This window comes from Triticum aestivum, chromosome 2D, assembly GCF_018294505.1.
Source record: "Triticum aestivum cultivar Chinese Spring chromosome 2D, IWGSC CS RefSeq v2.1, whole genome shotgun sequence".
In the NCBI taxonomy this organism is placed as follows: domain Eukaryota; kingdom Viridiplantae; phylum Streptophyta; class Magnoliopsida; order Poales; family Poaceae; genus Triticum; species Triticum aestivum.
Genome location: NC_057799.1, coordinates 424,406,900 through 424,420,939, shown reverse-complemented (window position 1 = coordinate 424,420,939; position 14,040 = coordinate 424,406,900). Strand labels below are relative to the sequence as shown.

The 14,040-nt window shown below is 41.4% G+C and overlaps 1 protein-coding gene across 1 annotated transcript; it reads right to left on the bottom strand.

The window, feature by feature from the left end:
* Positions 1–9,732: 9,732 nt before the first annotated feature.
* LOC123049478 (uncharacterized) lies at positions 9,733–10,664 on the bottom strand. Its single transcript, XM_044472388.1, has 2 exons — positions 10,519–10,664; positions 9,733–10,347 (listed from the first exon to the last, which is right to left on the bottom strand). The coding sequence occupies exons 1-2, from the start codon at positions 10,616–10,618 to the stop codon at positions 10,097–10,099; spliced, it is 351 nt and encodes a 116-aa protein (XP_044328323.1). The 5' UTR covers positions 10,619–10,664; the 3' UTR covers positions 9,733–10,096.
* Positions 10,665–14,040: the final 3,376 nt, after the last annotated feature.

Below are 14,040 nucleotides of genomic sequence, written 5' to 3'. Positions count from 1 at the left end.
CAGCCTGTCGGCGCTGACATGCCTATCTTGATCCGCGGTGCTCAAGCGCCATGTGGCAAAGGTCTGCTCAGCCCTGGCGATGACGCGCATCACAGCATCGTCCATCGCGTTGCCGGGGAGCGCCTCGGCCTCGACGGGCCGTGGCGCCTGCTCGTTTTCCTCGTCGACGAGGTTGATGGCAGAGGCGGCGCTTTGGTGGGTTGGCATGCTTGGAAAAGGTGGATGTGCTACAGGTTGCGCTTGTCGCCTCCGTGCGTCGCGCGCCGCCTAGGTTTATGCGCAATATCGTTGGCTGGTGGGAAACAGGTGAGGAAATGGCAGGAAACGGTGGCGTGTTCATAAAACGCCATCAATTAATGGAAACTTAGCATGGAAGGAACATCGAGCTAGCACAAGAAGTAGATGAGGATCAGACGAACATGGACCACACTAGGGAACCCGTCGGTGATGAATTTATCAATCGCAAACGGTTGAATATTAGCAAGCGTTTGCCCACAACACACACGGCTTATTCCATCACAAATAGGTCGGATGGATCAACTGTATGCCACGTATCGTACATTGTCAAAAAGTAATGTGGTAGACCTTCTTTAATATGTGTTAAAAAAACAAGGACCTCGAGGTTAAATTAACTCATGGGATGGGTTGTATCAGTCATTTAATTTGACAAATACGACCCATCCTATCAGTTAATTTAATATCAACAGAACTTCCCATCCAGTCACCCATCTGATGGCTATTCCAGCCTGAGCACACTTAACTTGAGAGTTATCTTACATGAGCTACTAGTGGAACAGCTAGTCCTTGCTGATATAGGATGCCTCTTCGCATCCTTATGGCGTATCCGAATGACCGCCCGTCCCCGAATGGCCAATAGATGTTGTGTAGATAGAGCATATCACATACATCTTATTAGAACCAATCGTCTGTGTTATTATCGGTCTTCGCACACATTTCTGATTACAAACCTGTTTACCGCGTATCACACACATCTTGTTAAGTTGAACCATTTTTGTTCCCATGTCTCAACGCAAACAGTTCATCCGAGTGAACCGTATGCTATACATCGCACACACCTTGATATGGCTGACCGTTTCTTTTGTGTTGCCTAATCACAAACAGTTCGTCCGAGTGAACAGTATGTTGTACATCGCACACACCTTCATCTGTCTGCCCGTTTCTTTTGTTCCTCCTCATTGCAAACGGTTGATTGAATTGAACCGTATGCCCTGTATCGCACACGCAACTAAAATCTGAACCGTGTTTGATGCATCCTCCATCGCAAACGTTTTGCTCATTTTTCACTATTTTTTACACCACTGTTTGCGATTATGGCATCGCACACAGTTTCGTCGCAGGGTCTCTGATCGTAGTGTCGCGTTAGCAGCATCCTGCAGTAATGGTGGTATATATTTATCAACAATGTAATTAGCATAGTCAGCATACCAAGGAGTGTTATGAGAAACATTTATTGCAGCTAATTGCTCATCAGGAAAACTATCATTAATAGGTTGTGGGTCATCAAGAATATTTTCTAACCTAGACAAGTTATTAGCTACAGGGTTCTCAGCTCCCTTTCTATCAGTGATATGTAAGTCAAATTCTTGTAGCAAGAGAACCCACCTAATGAGCTTAGGTTTAGCATCTTTCTTTTCCATAAGATATTTTATAGCAGCATGATCAGTGTGAACAATCACTTGTGAATCAACAATATAAGATCTGAATTTATCACAAGCAAACGCAACTGCTAAAAATTCTTTTTCAGTAGTAGCATAATTGCGTTGGGCACTGTCTAGAGTTTTACTAGCATAATGAATAGCATTTAATTTATTATCAACTCTTTGTCCTAGAACAGCACCAACAGCATAATCACTAGCATCACACATAATTTCAAAGGGCAAGTTCCAATCAGGTGGTTAAACAATAGGTGCAGAAATTAAGGCTTTCTTAAGTGTTTCAAAGGCTTCTACACAATGATCATAAAAAACAAATGGAACATCCTTTTGTAAAATATTTGTAAGACGCCTAGAAAATTTAGAGAAGTCTTTAATAAACCTCTTATAGAAACCTTCATGACCGAATAAACCTCCTATAGAAACCAGCATGACCAAGGAAACTACGAATACCTTTGATATCTTTAGGACATGGCATTTTCTCAATCACATCAACTTTAGCTTTATCCACCTCAATACCTCGTTCAGAAATTTTATGTCCCAAGACAATACCTTCATTAACAATAAAGTAGCACTTCTCCCAATTCAAGAACAGATTAGTTTGCTCCCGTCTCTGCAAAATTCGATCAGGGTTGCTTAAGCAATCATCAAAAGAAGTTCCGTAAACGGAAAAATCATCCATGAAAACCTCAACGATCTTTTCACAAAAGTCAGAGAATATAGCAGTCATACATCTTTGAAAGGTAGCAGGTGCATTACATAAACCAAAAGCCATACCTCTATAAGCATAAGTTCCAAAAGGACAAGTAAAGGTGGTCTTCTCTTGATCAGGTTGTGAAACATGTATTTGAGAAAAACCAGAATATCCATCTAGGAAACAAAAGTGTGTGTGCTTAGATAGTCTTTCTAGCATTAGATCAGTAAAAGGTAGAGGGTAATGATCTTTTCTAGTAGCTTTATTTAATTTTCTAAAATCAATTACCATTCTATAACCAGTGACAATTCTCTGTGGAAGAAGTTCATTTTTATCATTAGGAACAACAGTAATACCTCCCTTCTTAGGGACACAATGAACAGGACTTACCCATCTACTATCAGCTATGGGATAGATTATACCTGCTTCCAGAAGCTTAAATATTTCAGTTCTTACCACTTCTTTCATTTTAGGATTTAAACGTCGTTGGTGATCAACAACGGGTTTAGCATCAGGTTCCATATTAATATTGTGCTGATAGAGAGTGGGACTAATTCCCTTAAGATCATCAAGAGTATATCCAATAGCATCTCGGTGCTTCTTTAGAACCTTCAAATAATCTTTCTTATTCATGTTCTGAAAGGTGAGCGCTAATAATAACAGGATATATCTTTTTCTCATCAAGATAAGCATATTTCAAAGTGTTTGGTAATTGTTTTAATTCAAACACAGGATCACCTTTAGGTGGAGGCGGACCTCCTAGAGTTTCAATAGGCAAATTGTGTTTAAGCAGAGGTCGTTGTTCAAAGAAAATTTTATCTATCTCATTTCTTTCATGCATATGCATATCATTTTCATGGTCTAGCAAATATTGTTCTAGTGGATCAGTAGGAGGCACGGCAATAGAAGAAAGACCAATTATTTCATATTTACTAGATAATTCTTTCTTATGATGCTTTCTACTAAACTTAGAAAAAATAAACTCATGAGACTCATCACCAAAACTAACACTGACGGTTTGCTTCTCACAATCTATTTTTAGCATTAACGGTGTTCAAGAAAGGTCTACCAAAGATAATGGGACAAAAGTCATCTTGTGGGGAATCAAGAACAAGAAAATCAGTAGGCTATTTTATTTTCCCACACAAGACTTCAACATCTCTAACAATCCTAAATGGTGTAATGGTGTCTCTATTAGCAAGTTTATTAGTAACATCTATGTCTTCTATTTCAGCGGGTGCTATGTCATTCATAATTTCTTGATATAAGGTAAAAGGAATAGCACTCACGCTAGCACCTCAATCACATAAACCATGATAACAGTGATCTACTATTTTGACTGAGACAACAGGCATGCCAACAACAGGTCTATGTTTATCTTTTTCATCGGGTTTGGCAATTCTAGCAGCTTCATCACATAAGTAAATAACATGCCCATCTATATTTTCTACCAGGAGATCTTTAACCATAGCAACGCTAGGTTCTACTTTGATTTGTTCAGTAGGTTTAGATGTTCTAATATAACTTGTATTGGCCACAATTGAAACTTTAGCATATTCCTATATCCTAACAGGAAAAGGTGGCTTTTCAATATAAGTAGGAACAACTGGATCAACATTATAAATAATAGTTTCATCTTTAGCTATTACCGGTTCTTTAATTTCTTCTTTAATAGGTGGGTGATATTTAAACCACTTCAACTTAGGGAGATCAACATGAGCAGCAAATGATTCACAAAAAGAGGCTACTATCTCAGAGTCAAGTCCATATTAGGTGTTAAACCCTTGAAAAGCATCGGTATTCATAAAAGATTTAACACAATCATACTTGAGCTTAATACCTGACTCTTTACCTTCGTCGAGTTACCAATCTTCAGAGTTGCGTTTAATTCTTTCTAAAAGATCCCACCTGAATTCAATAGTATTCTTCATAAAGGAACCAGTACAAGAAGTATCAAGCATGGATTGATCATCACGAGAAAGCCGAGCATAAAAATTCTGAATAATAATTTCTCTTGAGAGCTCATGATTGGGGCATGAGTATAGAATTGACTTAAGCCTCCCCCAAGCTAGAGCGATACTTTCTCCTTCACGAGGCCAAAAATTATATACGTAATTCCGATCACGATGAACTAGATGCATAGGGTAATTTTTTTGGTGAAATTCCAATTTCAATCGATTCCAATTCCAAGATCCAATATCATCGCATAGCCTATACCATGCCAATGCTTTTCCCTTCAAAGATAAATGTAAAACCTTCTTCATAGCTTCATCTCCGGGTAAACCTGCAAGCTTAAATAATCCACCAATTTCATCCACATATATCAAGTGCATATGAGGATGTTCGGTTCCATCTCCTGCATAAGGATTAGCTAGCAGTTGTTTCATCATACCCGAAGGAATAACCAATATTTTCAGTAGGTGCAGTAGGTTGACGGGTAACAAATTGTGGTTCCGTTCGAGCTGAAGATACCCCGAACAAAACCCTCAAAGGATTGTTCTCCATAGTAATAAGTGACAATAAATTTCAGCACGTAGTAATAATTTTTCTTAACAATTTCCACTTACCAAGAGCGCTTCACTCCCCGGCAACGGTGCCAGAAAAGAGCCTTGATGACCCACAAGTTTAAGGGATCAATCGTAGTCCTTTCGATAAGTAAGAGTGTCGAACCCAACGAGGAGCAGAAGGAAATGACAAGTAGTTTTCAGCAAGGTATTCTCTGCAAGCACTGAAATTATAAGTAGCGAGTAGTTAGATAGCAAGATAATTTGTAACGAGAAAGTATCGGTAATGGTAAAAAAAGTGCAGCAAGGTAGCCCAATCCTTTTGAAGCAAAGGACAGGCCAAAACGGTCTCTTATGATAAGCAAAGCATTCTTGAGGGTACACGGGAATTTCATCGAGTCACTTTCATCATGTTGGTTTGATTGTGTTCGCTACTTTGATAATTTGATATGTGGGTGGAGGTGCTTAGGTGCCATTCTTACTTGAACAAACCTCCTACTTATGATTAACCCCCTCACAAGCATCCGCAACTACGAGAAAAGTAATAAGAATAAATCTAACCATAGCATTAAACTTTTGGATCCAACTCAGTCCCTTACGGAGTAGCGCATAAACTAGGGTTTAAGCTTCTGTCACTCTCACAACACATCATCTAATAACTACTCCACAATGCATTCCATTAGGCCCTAATAAGTTGAAGTGCCATGTAGTCGACGTTCAAATGACACCACTAAGGGAATCACAACATACATACCATCAAAATATCGAACACATATCAAGTTCACATGATTACTTGCAACAAGGTTTCTCCTGTGACCTCAAGAACAAAAGTAACTACTCACAAATGATAATCATGCTCAAGATCAGAGGGGTATTAAATAGCATAATGGATCTGAGCATATAATCTTCTACCAATAAACCATATAGTAATCAACTACAAGATGTAATCAACACTACTAGTCACCCACAAGCACCAATCTAAGGTTCCGGTACAAAGATTGAACACAAGAGATGAACTAGGGTTTGAGAGGAGATGGTGTTATTGAAGATGTTGATGGAGATTGCCCTCCCCAAGATGGGAGAGTTGTTGGTGATGATGATGACGATGATTTCCCACTCCGGGGGGGGAGGAAGTTCCCCCGGCGGAATTGCTCCGCCGGAGGGCAAAAGTGCTCCTGCCCAAGCCTTGAGACGGCGGTGCTTCGTCCCGAAAGTCCTTTCCTTATTTTTTTTCTAGGTCAAAATGACTTATATACCAGAAGAGGGTCACCGGAGGTGGGCCGAGGAGGGCACAGCCCACCAGGGCACGCCTGGGCTCCCTAGCGTGCCCAGGTGGGTTGTGCCCACCTGGTGGGCCCCCTTTGGTAGTTATTTGCCCCAATAATTCTTATATTTTCCATAAAAATTCTCCATGAAGTTTCAGCTCATTTGGAGTTGTGCAGAATAGGTGGCCTGGCGTAGTTTTTAAGGTCCAGAATTCCAGCTGCCAGTATTCTCCCTCCTTGTGTGAACCTTGCATATTATGAGAGAAAAGGCATTAGAATTACTCCAAAAAGCATTATTATGCATAAAAACAATAGAAAAACATGATGCAAAATGGACGTATCACAAACACACGAATAATCATCTTAGATATGCTATTACAAATACTTTTCCTTCCCTGGACATGAACCTCAATACCTTACATATGGGTCACCCTCTTATTCTCCTTAGTAAGAACAAAGTCGCTGCCTATAATTTTATTATTGGCAAATTTAGCACAATAGCTATAAGGCTAATAGGATATTCCATGAAGGTAGACTCACTCTTATTAAATATGTTGTTTCTTGTTTGTGTGTTTACTATATGTCTACTGTTCTCTTAAGTAAAGGGGTCATCGCTAAGCTCACTTCCATTGTTGGAATTTTTTTGTGGACTAGGATTCCGAAGGACAATGATTCCAAACGTATATGTTTTAGAGCTTGGGATGACATTTGCAAACCTATCCATGAGGGTGGACTGGGAATTAGAGACTTGTCCTTTATGAACAAATCCTTTGTAGGTACGGCTGTCTGGAGAATCATCAAAACCCCTTCTTCCCTAGTTGCCAAGATCCTCAAAGCTAAATACTTTCATAATACTTCTCATTGGAAACACAACTCTTCTGTTCCCAAATCAGCCTTTTGGGCTTCTATATTTAAAATTGTTCCTCTTGTGCATGATTCATGTCAACTCAAAATTGCAAATGGTGACACTTGTATTTGGACCAATCCTTAGTGCAAGAATTGGAGGAACATTCATGATCACTTAAATCCTAACTTGGAGCATCCTTGTCCTAAGATTATTCGTGATCTTTGGCGTCCCAATTCTAAACTTTAGGATGCTAATAGGCTTAATACTTTTTTTGATGAATCCTTAAAAAATGAAATTCTAAATATTCTTATTATTAATGGGAATTTTAATGATACCATATGTTGGACTCATAATCCTAGTGTAGATTGTACTATGTACCAAAAGTGCCAACAAATTTTTTTTTTGCGAGATGCCCAAGTTGCTTCACGACAAAGTTCGCCTATTTTGGATAACAGCCACTCTTAAGAAGGTTTGGAAAAATAAGTCCATTGCTCTTAGATTGAAAACATATGCTTGGAGACTTATTGGAAGGGCTTTAGCTTCTGGTTTATGGGCTTCCAGGTATTCTATACATATTAAAAAAATGTTGCAGGTGTGGTCAATTGGAAGCCGACTCACATCTATTTTTTAATTGCAATTTTGCTAGATATAACTAGTTTAATTTTGGCCTCAAAATGGATGCTTTGGACACTATTTGTATCACTTTGCTATCATTCACTTGATCTTGTCCGCTCAATATTTGGATTTAAACATAGCCTCAATTTTCACTCTCCTTTGGAATATTTGGAATGCTAAAAATGATTTTATTTTCAAAAAGAAAACTTGGACCGCTTTGTAGGTTTTATGCCACGAGAGCCATGCTAAATGGAGGTTTAATGGAGAATTCTGAAGAAGATATATACCAGGACCTCAATAGTGTCTCATCCAAAAAAATAAGTTACCATGCAAAAAATATGTCTTTATAACTTATAGATTTCTTGGCTAATGTTGATGCAGCCTATAATCCTCCAGTGGCAGGAAAAAACACTTCCTTTGGGGTGTTCCTACAAACAAAGACAACAACCACTGAATTCCATTCAAGTGATGGCCATGAATGTTTTTTCTGTTTTGTAGACAGAAGCTATGGGTTTACTCCTAGATGCTTCAACGGTTAAGGCCTTGGGATGGAACTCGATTTCTTTCCTTTCTAACTGCAGGACATTGGATGTTGCCGCCGAAGCAAGGAATTTCCTCAAAAGTTCGGAGCATTGGAGGATGAAACCTATACTTGTAGATTTCTTCAATATTGCTTCTAGCCTCAACTCTTACAATTTTTTCCCCAAATAGGGAGTACCCCGGTCTCTGTGTCAAAAGATGCACACGACCATCTTATTGAACATGAAACAAAGTCAAGCCATCGAGTGCCAGAAAATAAGACAAATAAAAAGAAAACATGGCAACAACCGGTCATACTCAAGATTACATAGCTCATCTACATAATCTATGAGTGCCTTGGCCAGCCAAACTGATCGAATAAACCCAGTGCAACCGTTTCCAGCCGGCTGCACCAGAGGCCATAAGCGCATGCGCGTCCACATGCTGCAGTGATGACCACAGATCGGTAGATAACCTGCAAGAAATTAGGAGTTGATGATCGGTCAAAAACACAGTCATTCCGGCAATTCCATATTATCGAGAGAATGGCACAAACTCCCACATGAATTTGGCACTTCACATTATGATGAATACCACCCAACTAGTTCCCAAACAAATTTGGAATACTCGTTGGTGGTGCTAAATTGTAAGTAATATGAATCGAGCGCGAGAACAAGGTACTAAATGGACACAACAGAAATAAATGATGAATTGTCTCCTCCTGATTATAAAAACATCATTTTTTTTGTTGCCATGCCAGTTACGCTTAGCAAGGTTAGCTTTCGTAAGAACTACTTCCCTTTGGCAAAACCACATGAAAACTTTGATTTGGGAAGGAACCTTTGTTTTCCGAATATGTTTTTGCGAAAAATATGTCCGGAATCCATCAGATCCGCATACATAGACTTCACAGTAAATGCACCATTAGTGGTTAACCTCCACTGGAATGAACCTGGCATCCGAGTCAGATTAATTGATATCAACTAAGAAACCGAATGGATCCACTTAGTCCATTTGTCACCCAACAAAGCCATGCGGAATTGGATGTTTAAAGGGCGAGCCTCAAGAATAGAAGCCACCGAATCCTCTTTTGTAAACACGATAATATATAATCGGGTATTGTAGAGCTAATAGAGTGTCACCCAACCAAGTATCTTCCCAAAAACGATTGGCCACCCATATTCCTAGGATCAGGAATCTTATTGCCCATTCTCTGGCCAAAAAGGCTTTCTTGCGTAGATCTTCCTCTTGTTGCTCTTTCTTGTGCAGTAAAACCTCCAAATGTAATCTCAGAATGGCCTAGGAAGCCATTCCTTTTCCTTTGGAAAAACTTTTATTGGTACATTGTTAACTGTTTGGGATGCTAACTTTATAAAATCTAGCCCACCTCGAGGGCTTAGTTTGCCCAAAAGAAATTAGCTTCACACGGTAGGCGAGCATCTTCTTATACATGCATGAACTATGATGTGAGCATTGCCCATTCTTTCAGAAGGAGAAAACAGAACAAGAGTGAAAGCTATTAAATTCACCAGAAAGTGGTTCTTTTTCCCATGACCCGTATGTCAACAAGCAGCAAAATAAGGTGAGGATGTTGACACACACTTTCTTGCTAAAATCCACACAGCCACATGTAAATTGCCAAATGTAACACTGACATACATATAGTACAAGGTTAGCATAGCCCCCAAGCGTGCACATCATGCACAAAACTGCCCCTTCTTCGCATGAACTTCTCCTACCAGTAGTTCTTGCAAATCAGGACTAAACGTGATGGCCAGCTTGGATGCTAGATTAAGGTTGACCAGCTAATAATAAACTACCTAGCCAACCCAGGCATTCTTGTTCCATAATATTTGGGTCCCTAAGCTATATGTATCCTGCAAAGCCTGCAAATCTAGCTAACTAGCAGTAGTAGTAAATCAGAGAGCGGCTCTAGCTAGCTGAGTTTCTATAACTATGTACCTAGCTACGGGCCTGATTTAGGGTTCATCGTCGAGTGGCTCGTCGTTGTGGATGGGCTTTTTGCCCCTCGCCCTATACGCGTAGTCCTTCCTCAGCATGTCGTGCATCTCGTCGGCCGCGTCCCGCCGGTGCCTCCTCGCCGCGCGCATCTCCACCGTCCTAACTGGCCGTGAGCCGCCGACAGGGACGGCCTTTCCTGCATCATCACCAACCACATGCTGCCGGCCGACGGCGAGATTCAGGTCATCTTTTGCCCCGAGCACCGCCACTGCAGAGATAGTAGTGCCACGATTTAACAAGGGGTGGATGCAAATCTCAAAACCAACAAACAGGGGAAATATATACGGTAATACAGATAGAGATAGGCCGACCGGTGGAGACAGTAGTAATACAGATAGAGATACACGTCGATGTGTGGAGACAGTAGCAGGGAACTCACCATGGCGAGCGCAGGCAGTGGGAAGGTAGAGCGTGAGCAATAATGGGGAGAAGAGCAAGGCAACCACAAGGACTGCACTGCTTATCCTTCTGCGGCTCATGGTGTTCGATCTTTTCCTGTGTGTTTGTGTGTCAATAGGAGCTGAAGAGAAGGTACAGGGTTGGGGTTTGTTGAGATTTTATAGGGAAAGCAAAGGCCAGTGTTTTAGGCTGGCTTGCTTGCTAGCATGGGGTCTAGGGATAGATACGCAGTCAAAGCTAGCTGAGGATGGATACCTAGAGAACATCTGTTCTGACCGTACCACCCTCATAGTCTTGTTTAACGAACCCCCAGGCCGGAGCAGGACTTGTTTAATGGTATGATCCTGGTTGTGCCTGGTAAGTCTATACTATCAACCCAAAGCATCCAAGAGTAAGAGCACAAGAGCTAATCTCACTCTTCGCTGAGCCGTGTGTAAGCGCCGTATATTAATATATTTTTTTGTTTGAAAGTTTGTATTTGAATATATGTGTGCCTAGCTACTAGCCTACTACTACTCCACAAGGCTAGGGCAAAAAGTCTACCCCTTTTTGTGTTGATGTCTTGCAAATCCAGCTATGCGCATACGCGCCGACGCCGGGTTCTTCTTGGCTCCTGGTCGTCGACGACACATTATCACCCCCGCTCAGTAAAATCATTAAGTAATAATGTAATATACTAGTTTCAAGTACACTGTCGCTGTACTTTTTCTGCGTTGTGGCCAAGTGGCGCAGTAGTTTTTAGTGCTTCGAATCTTGGTGAGAGTCGATCTATTTGGGACCGTGTACCACCTCTCTTTTTCCTGGCAAGCTCGGGTACACGATCATCGTCAGGAACACAAGTTCAGGATATTCGATCTGAATTCTGAAGTCGTCCCATAAAATTGGTCGGCCGTTGTGATGTGCAGGTGCCCAAGTTAAGGTGATTCTGCATTCAGCCATACTCCCTCCGTCCTTTAAAGAATGTACTTCCAACTTTGTTGGAGCGTCAAAGTATCTTAAAGTTTGACCGAGTTTGTGTAAAAATTATCAATATTTATGAAACCAAAAGGTATATGATAAAAATATATTTTATCATGAATCTAATGTTCCTAGTTTGATGGCATAAATATTGATGTATTATTGTATAAATACGGTCAAACATAAAAATGTTTGACCTTCTAACAAAGTTGAAAGTACACTCTTCAAAGGACGGATGGAGTATGTGTAGGACTGAGATCAAAATTTGATCCCTCACGCCGATTCGTATCTTTCTAGTAGTATTAACTAGTAATTCTATAGTAACTTTCACCTAAAGTTACCGATCGACCTGGTCGATGGATGCTGCCACCGTGCCACGAGGCCGCTCTTCTTTTCTCCTCCGCCTCAGGTCTGGCAGGTGCAGCAGTGGCTGGAGCACGAGGGCGTGCTGCCCAACCAGGCGCGGAGCGGTGGGTGGCTTTTGGGGGGCGAGCTGCCTGCCTGTTGGTGGTGGTGACTGGTGCGGTTTGGACGCGAGGCGCAGGCGACGACGATGCATGCAGCTCGCGCGCACGCGATGCAAAGTCGGCCGGCGTGCATGCACCCCTTCCACCGCCGGCCGGCCACGTGCCGCCCATCGGACGACGCGAACGCTGCTACCCATCCCTGATTCCTCCGTCTCGCCGTCAAACATATACGCGCTGTACACAGAGCCCGCGAGTGGTGCTGCCCACAGCTGATTTCTTCTTCTTTTTTTGGGGGTGATTCTTCTTCTTTTGGAGACTAGTAAAAGATGCTCCCTCGGTTACAAACCAATTGAAGTTTAGGTTTGCCTTTGGTCAAACTAGTTTTAATTTGATCAACTATATACAGATAAATGAGATAAGATATACAAAATCAAATACACATAGGCAAACCTAAATAATTAAAAGAATCTTATGACCAAAATATTACCTATATACTAAAATTTCGGGTTTATAAATCCAAAATAATTAAAAGAATCTTATGAGTCTATTTTTTTTATAAATTGTTTGGATTGCTTACCTCATGTGTCACGTTTAGCTCCGATGTGTCACAAATCTCATGAGTCTACTTTAGTGTTCTAAATGTTAATATATTTCTCTATAGACTTAGTTAAACTTGAACAAGTTTGATTTAGGATAAACCCTTTTAATTATTTTAGAACGGAAGTAGTACATGCTTCCTAAGTCAAAATATTGTATTTTTGTTTTTAGACGGACTTTGGTAGAAGATGTGTAGCGCATATGACCAAATGTAATGTTGTCAAAATCATGCATCATTTACCTTTTTTTAACACAGTACGCTGACATTCATATACTATGAAGACATGCACACCTTATCCTTATGATCAACTTTGAGAGACTGAGCTGGCGCATCATCTTGAGATTGAAGAAGTCGCCACTGGTCTCGACGAGAATCTCTCCTCCCATTGAACGAACATCGTCGGAAAGGCTGAAGTAAGTTCAGGAAAATGAAAGCACCAGTGCCAAGGCTAGTACTTAAACCCTGGTAGACTGGTTCCACCACAAAGAACCTAACCACCTGAGCTAGGCTAAGTTCGCATGCATCATTTACCATTATTCTCATACCTTTTATCTTTCGTTTGGAATCTTCTAGACAGATCTCGACTTTGGGCATGCCCCCGGTTATGGCTGAGCAGAGTGTTAGAGTTTGAGTAGTATACATAATGTAATCTGAAACTATCTCTCTCTCCCGTATCCTTCTCTATCTCCTTGTAATAACAGGATTCCTAATCCTTTTCCTGTACTCCACAGCAAGGTTTTGCCCCAATAAATAAACAGCCGCGGCTCCCTTACGAGGGAGTAGGAACGCTTTCGCCAAATCCAATATAGTATCTGAGCTAAGAGGTCTTGAGTTCAAGACCCTGCCAACGCAGTATAAATAAAACGATTCTGCAGCCTACATCGAACCCACGTCTAAGGACTAAAATAGCCTAGACGTGAGGGGGAGTGTTGAAATATATTGCCCACCTCCCTCCATCAGTTCGGACTTTTGGATGAGTTGGCTGGAGAATGAATTCAATATGTTGAAATATATTGCTCACCTCCCTCCATCAGTTCAGACTTTTGGATGAGTTGGGTGGAGCATGAATTCAATATGGTATACAGAGCCTAGTCTCTTCCCACGTCTAGCGATCCCCTCGTCTAGTGAAACAGAAACCCAAAAAGTCCAGTTATCGCCAGAAACCCAATCACCATGGCCGGTTCCAGCGTCATCGCCCTCAACCTCGGAGCTCCGCCAACAGAGAAGCTCACGAGGGGAAATTTCCTTCTCTGGAAAGCGCAGGTAATGCCGGCGCTGCGAGGCGCACAAGTAACCGGCCTCCTTGACGGCTCAGATGCCGCACCGCCAAGAACGGTGGAGGTCGCGAAGGCAGACAAGACCACGACCATTGAGCCAAATCCGCTATATGGATCGTGGCTGGCGAAAGATCAACAGGTTCTGAGCTACCTGTTGAATTCCCTTACCCCTGAAATTCTGGCGTAGGTCATTGGTAAGGAGA

Coding starts and splice junctions, on each gene's coding strand:
- LOC123049478 (XM_044472388.1), bottom strand. CDS start 10,618: ATGAGCCGCAGAAGGATAAGCAGTGCAGTCCTTGTGGTTGCCTTGCTC. Junction 10,348..10,518: donor CACTGCCTGCGCTCGCCATG/GTGAGTTCCCTG, acceptor CTATCTCTGCAG/TGGCGGTGCTCGGGGCAAAA.